General features: G+C 33.2%; 1 protein-coding gene across 1 annotated transcript; it reads right to left on the minus strand.

Moving 5' to 3' along the window:
- Positions 1-2700: 2700 nt before the first annotated feature.
- On the minus strand, positions 2701-6430 carry LOC132696369 (pyrethroid hydrolase Ces2a-like). The gene is made up of 3 exons (XM_060661154.1): positions 6421-6430; positions 4453-4880; positions 2701-2928 (listed from the first exon to the last, which is right to left on the minus strand). Exons 1-3 carry the CDS (start codon positions 6428-6430, stop codon positions 2701-2703), a joined length of 666 nt encoding a protein of 221 aa, XP_060517137.1.
- Positions 6431-7055: the final 625 nt, after the last annotated feature.

Below are 7055 nucleotides of genomic sequence, written 5' to 3' on the forward strand. Positions count from 1 at the left end.
CTATATATATATATATATATAGTATATATATATATATATATATATATATATATATATATATATATATATATATATATATATATATATATATATATATATATATATATATATATATATATATATATATATATATATATATATATATATATATATATATATATATATATATATATATATGATGACCCTATATTCCGGGATATCATATATATATATATATATATATATATATATATATATATATATATATATATATATATATGTAATGTATAGACGTAAATAGATAGTAAGTATACGTTTTTTGACTCTTGTGTTTATTGAATGCTCTAGGCTATTTGATTTACAATAAGATTAGTTTTATAAAATTTACGATTTCGGTATTATATTTCACCACGTCCAATCCAATATCTTGGAAATGATGCATTTCGGGACCTATATTTATATGAACCTCTTTTTTTTATTGTTGATTATTGACATAACAATGAAAAATTCAAAAGTACATTCAAATCAATAATAATTTTTTTAGAAAAACCTGTTAGGAATAAAAGAAATCTCCAGAAAAGGCGTTTTGCAAAAATAAAAAGAATTCTCAGATAAATTACCTTATCTGAAAAAAGTTATCGCACCTTGAACAAATTTCAAATGTCAGGTGAAAAATGTATTCAAGATATTATTTTCACTCCGAATTATTTAGACGCTAATTTTTAAATGCGCCATTATCAACTTTGCGAAAAATAAATGCAAAAACGGCAAACGGGAAAGCGAATTAAACGCTTTATTTCCAAATGCGGTTCTTTAGCGCGGAAAGAACCGAAAAAGCGGAGTTGCGAACGAATCGAAAGGCTTAAAACCATCCAGAATGGAAAATGGGGGCGCCAACTGAAACCCATTAATTAAAAATTAAATTTGAAATATAGTAAAACGGAGGACAGGAAAAAGTTCCGGATCACGATTTTTGTATCCACTTTTAATCCTGCCGTACGACTATAAATTAACCTTTTGTGACGTGGATTTAGCGAGTTTGAATAACTAATTCCATCGCCAATCCGGTCCTATTAATGGATATCTTTTGTGTGTTTGCTTTTGTTCTTTGTCGTATTGTTTAAAATATTTCTATGATTTCATTAAATTCAATATTGCCACGCTGTCACCGAAAGAATAAATAATACACAATTATAATTGTTATTTATAATTTAGATCATATTCCTGATGAGTCATTTTTCATTCCATTTTTTAATGATCCTTTCTATTCCACTAAACTAATTCTTCTGACCTGTATACTCATTGGGATGAACTCCAGATGAAACATGTTCCGCCTTTGGGTTTTTATAATTTCAAAACTACACATCTGTCCCAAAAAGTGTTTTAAATAACGTAAGAGCCCTTTTAATAAGTAAATTAAAATAGAAAAACAAATTTCTTTTAAACGAAATTCCAATTTTCAAAAATCAAATTCCAAAATATTAAACTAACTTTTCAAATTAGCTGACTCAAGATACAAAAAAGAAAAATTCAAGATAAATTTTATGGAACGCTTAAAACATCTAGTTCATTCAGTTCAGTATTTTTTAAATATGACCATTAAGAAATGTCCCATCATTTGCAGGTAAGTAGAGTTCTTCAAGCAATGTTTTTTAAGATTGTGTGTTTGACTAAGAGAGCTTCAGAAACTATACTGTGGCAGGAGAAAATCTTTTGAAAATATTCAATTTGAAACTGTTCCTTCCAAAATTGTTCAACATTTTTGCTAACACTAATTTTAAAAAGTTTGTTTAATTATTTTTTTGAAATGAATTAAAACGCAGTGCAATGGGTTATGAATTGATCTGCCACTTGATTTTCTAAAATCTATGTAAAATATAAGAATTATATAAGATGACTGTAACAATTTATTTTCAACAGACTAAACAAATAGAATGTTTACCACTTGGGCTTCGGTACAAATTTTTCCTGCCTGCATCAGTTCGTCGCAATTCGAATAACTTATGACTATTATGGCAATAGCGTATCATTTCTCGTTCCTCTCTTTGATTGAATATGACTCAACATATTCCTGTTAGATAGCAAATGTTTGCAACTGTATCTTATTCGTTCCCTTTGTCATACTTACCATGGCAATAGTGCATTAATTAATATATGACTCCAGTTTTAACTAACCACCACCTATTTCGTTTCCAGTCAAATTCATCTGATTGCTCTCTGGGAAGTACAGCAGGGCTCTTAATCCCTTTCACTTACATTTTTATAATAGCAATATAGCAAAATTTCACTATATTTACCATACTGACTAAATTAAGATCTACGATGTCATTAAAATTATTTTAAATCATTGGTCTTACAGCAACACGCAACCTCTTAATAACAAAGGATTCCGACCAAATCGATGAAGGTTGCTTACTTTTACGTCAACTAATTAACATATTTGTTAATTTTTTAGTTAATTTTACATGAAGTAACCAAAACCTAAGACATACATAAGCTAACGCAATTGAATTGCTCAATTAACAAAATCGGGATTTACAAATATACAGTTTCAGCTTTTGCCTGTTTTATTAGAAATAGCACTGTAAATAGAATCTAAAAGCAAAAATTAAAATCCGGTGAAAGGTAGTAGATGTCGTTCCACATCTCCATCGGTTGGTAATTAGGTATTTTACAGACGGGAGTAGAAAAATATAGTTTTCGCCGGTTTTATTATAAATATCAACGTAAATCGAATCTAAAATCTGATATGTTAAAATCCGGTGAAAAATTGTTGTAGACGTCGTTCCACATAGCCATTTCAATAACTTTCTTGGCGAGTTTCACTTCAAGATCCTTATCGATGTACAGGTACGGAATAAACGATCCTGATACTTGAGGCCACTTTAAGTTGATCAGCGGATCCGATTCATCAGGGGTAGGATTCCTAAACATATCAAATCGAACTAGCTATAATTATAAACATATAACCATACAGACCAATAATAAACTCAATAATAGCGAGAGGTATACTCACAGCGTCTTCGCGAAGTTGGTCCAAAGTCTCCTAATCTGTTACTCATTTGGAATTCGTTAGGGGTAGTCAGAGGCAAAGTTGAGTTAAAGAGGTAGACTATATTTTCTGCGTATCCTACACTGCCACTGCCCAAAATAGATATTAATTTTAGAACGATTGCATCATAAAAAACTACACATACGGGATTTAGTGTGCAGCAGACCAATGTTTCCCGAAAAAGAGAATTAATTGAAATACACTGGTGAGCAGTTGGACTGGAGTTCAGCTGGTTTTAGGGATGACCTTCTGAACAAGTTATCGCTGGTGTACTGAAAACATCGATACTTTACGTAAAACTAGATTGATATAACCAAACTTTAACTCCAAGTCCGAAGTAAAAGATTATTTTTAAGTAAAATTTATTAACACTGGGTATAATTCAAATTCCAGAAGTCACGAACATACATACTTCATGTTTCGTGGTGATACCACCAATACCACCAAATTATATTGAGTTTACCATTTTGACTATTAATATTGGGTTGGGTTTAATAATTGTTCATAATTGTTAGTATTGTAAAATTTATTTTTGTTTGGCTGGGGACTAGAAGATGAAGTTTGCAAACGAATCTAGGGCAACGTCAGTATTTTTTCCTGCAGGTTTGCTCCCGGCTGAGGTGTGAGATTATAAGGTACTAAAGCGACGGGGTTCAGGTCGTAACAAATGGCTACATTCGTTAATAGGATTGGAAGAGTTTCCTAAATAAAGCTGCCTTACGTGCCAGATAAAAAAATATTCCTGAACAAAGGCGCCGTAAATGTAACTTTCTTTTGTAATTATTTATTTTTTTCCGCTTACCGGAAAATGCACTCTTTATTGCGTCAGTTGGTTGACTTTGGAGGAAGTCGTGTCTCTCGACCGTCGTGTTATGTGTAATGGACGGATCTTTAGCAATGTCGTAAGCATTTTTTCTCGGATCGGTTTGGGTCGTCAGGAGAAATTTAGACAAAGAACAACCCCTTTGACAAATTTCCGCAAAATAGTCAACCAAAAATAAACCATCGGAGCTACTTAAAATCCGACCAAACCAGTGCTTTTATAAAGTCAGACTATCTTCGTCGGTTCGCGTTCCTTTCACTTCGGAAAATACCAAAGTGGGTACAAATGGGTTCTCAATATTAGGAATGACAGAATTATAACTGTTTAGCTTAGACCGATAAATAATGCAAGTCAAACATAATAATTCAAAACACCCAAAACGAAATATGGGAAAATATCGACCACCTAAAGCTAAGGGCGCCGACATATATAAAACCACTTGTAGAATACTCGAGTAAATGTTAGGTTACTAGCAAAAACTCTTCCAATATCTGAACCTACTTGCAATATAATTCACTGGAGTAACTTAAACAATATTATTGAACAAAGACACCATAAACGTAACCTTTTTTGGAATGATATTTCTTTTTCCGCTTACCGGTGGATGAGCGGCAAATGCACTGTTTATTGGATCAGTCGGTTGACTTTGGAGGAAGTCGCGTATCTCGACCGTTGAGTTTTGATCTATAAAAGACGGATCTATGGATTTAACAATGCCGTAAGCAACTTTTCTCGGATCGACTTGGGTCGTCAGTAGAAACTTAGACAAAGAACAACCGCTTTGGCAAATTGCGGCTCTGTACAACTCAGCTAGATGTGCTCCGATGGACATTCCTCCCGCGCTTTGGCAGAAAATGGTCACCTTTTCCGGATCCTCACCGAAATATTCGATATTCTTTTGAGTCCATTTCATGGCCATCAGTTGATTCTTGAAAGCAGCTTTGCCCAAAACAGCATCGTCTGCAGTGGATAGGAAACCGGACACACCAATTCGATAGTTTGATTCGACTACTATGACTTCTTCGTCTACAAAAGTAGTCTCAGTTGCACAACCACGATTGAATCCTCCACCGTATATCCAGAACATAACCGGCAGTTTTTCTGTAAACTGAAAGTTACATGTTTCAATGCAAACTTGTCGGTTTATAAATCAGTATTAAAAATGTATAAATTCCATAAAACCTTCAATACTCAAATGGTGTGTGTTTGTATGATTTAACTTACATTTCGAGCAGGAGTATAAACACTAAGGTATAAACAATCCTCGCTTTGCAGTACAGATTCAAATATGCCACTACAGCATTCCTTTATTTCAGTTGCGCCCAATGTATCATTCCACGGGTCACTGGGTACCGGTCCCTATCTAAAGTTCAGTATTAATACCGTTTTTTTTTGTTCCCATTTTACTAAATGTGCGCATAGCTTTTATTAATCTGGAATCACAATGATACTAGTGATGGCTTCGCAAACGGCATTCCTCGGTAGGCGTTAAAGCTCTAATACAAAGTTGTGACTTCAGTCCTCCTAAGAGTTCCATCTGGCAGATCGACGATCAGGTCGGAACGCTGTAAATAAACAACAGGTATACCGTATTCAATAATTAAAAATTGTGTAATTTCATATGATAATGAAGACGCGTTTTCAATTTGATGAAATTGTAAACCTTACATAAACTGAGTCTTAGGAAAACGGCAGCCAATATTTGCGTATTGATAAAATATTTTAAACTTTACAACAAGTAATATTTACCCCAAATGAAATAAATAGAAAACTTATAAGTAATCGATACATGGGAACTTTGATGACTCTGATTCGATGTCCGTTCTGTTTCGTATTTATACAAACCTCAAGTGGTATTTCTAGAGTTATACAGTGGTCCTCGATGACAAGAAAATAATGAAGCCTCGTCTAGACTTTTATATTTGCTATAAACGAAAACAATCTTTCACCATCCAATTTGTTGGAACTCAGTTTGTTACTGGGTGCAAGATTCATCGATGTGGGGGAATTTTTAATTTAACCTCCTATGGGGAGTGTGTTGTCACCTGAAGGATAAAAACGTAGATCACCAACATTGCCAATTTTTCAAAGAAACTTCCAAAGGCTATTGCATTAAATTAAATTAATTAAATTAAATGGAATTTTTCAATATCCTGAAAAAAATTCTCCGTTTAAATTGCATTAGATTTGATCACATTTGTTAAAATTTCAGCCAGTGCATTATGCCTTGTTTTCTTTTTCAGCTAGAATCTTGTAAAATATGTACTGTTTCAGAACAAAGACAAACTAAAATCTTTTTTATTTCATGCTCTTTTCTAAATCTGAATAGAAAGCGATGGAAAATTTTCGGAAAAATATCTGCCAAAAACCCGTTTTAATAAACTTGGAGGTTTAAACAGGGTTTTCGTAGTAAGTCAATCATTCTAGGAGAGAGACGACTGCAACCGTTACCTTTTTGCCTTGCTACCCAATTGCGTTTTTTTGCATATTTGCGAAAACATTATTACTAAAAAAAGATACTCTTTACACTTTCATTAAATAGCCAAATAAAAGTCCAACAACTTACTGGATGCCATTTCGATCGATATGTTCATCAAAAATTTGAGTAGAAGAACTCAAAACTCAAAAATAGTTGAATTTTGAGAAGCATTTCCACTTTACGGGTAGTTATTAATGTCTAATTGTTTACCCAGTAAAATTGTAATATACGAGGGCAGCGCCAAAATTTGCCGGCCTGAATATAAAAGAAACAAATTAGAGTAACATTTTTTTATTATTTTTCAATATAATACCCCTTAACTTCAATACACTTATTACATCTCTTTATTAACAACTCAATCCCTTTAAAAAAATATTCTTTTGATTTGTCTGCAAAATGAACTAAAACGGCCCCTTTTAACTCAACTTCGTCGTTAAACCGCCGTCCACGTAAGTCCTTTTTCAAATATCCAAACAAACAATAGTCGCTGGGGGCCATTATCGTGTAAAAGACGCACGCCTCTGGTCAGTTTTCCTCGTTTTACACGTATGCAGTCTCGCAATTTATGTAATAATGTTGCGTAATATTCACCATTGACAGTGGTATTAGTTTCTTTCTATCAAAAGAATTCCTTCAAAATCCCAAAAGATGCTGGCTATCATCTTTTTTGTTGACCGGCAGACTCTGAATTTTCTTGGAGGTGCTTCACCCTTACGACGCCA

The sequence above is a fragment of the Cylas formicarius genome, unplaced genomic scaffold (genome assembly GCF_029955315.1).
Source record: "Cylas formicarius isolate icCylForm1 unplaced genomic scaffold, icCylForm1.1 PGA_scaffold_1__22_contigs__length_36826433, whole genome shotgun sequence".
In the NCBI taxonomy this organism is placed as follows: domain Eukaryota; kingdom Metazoa; phylum Arthropoda; class Insecta; order Coleoptera; family Brentidae; genus Cylas; species Cylas formicarius.

Excerpts from the sequence above, each read along its gene's own strand:
- LOC132696369 (XM_060661154.1), bottom strand. Across the intron at positions 2,929-4,452 it reads CATTTGCCGCTCATCCACCG|CTAGTTCGATTTGATATGTT; the intron begins GTAAGCGGAAAA and ends TTATAATTATAG.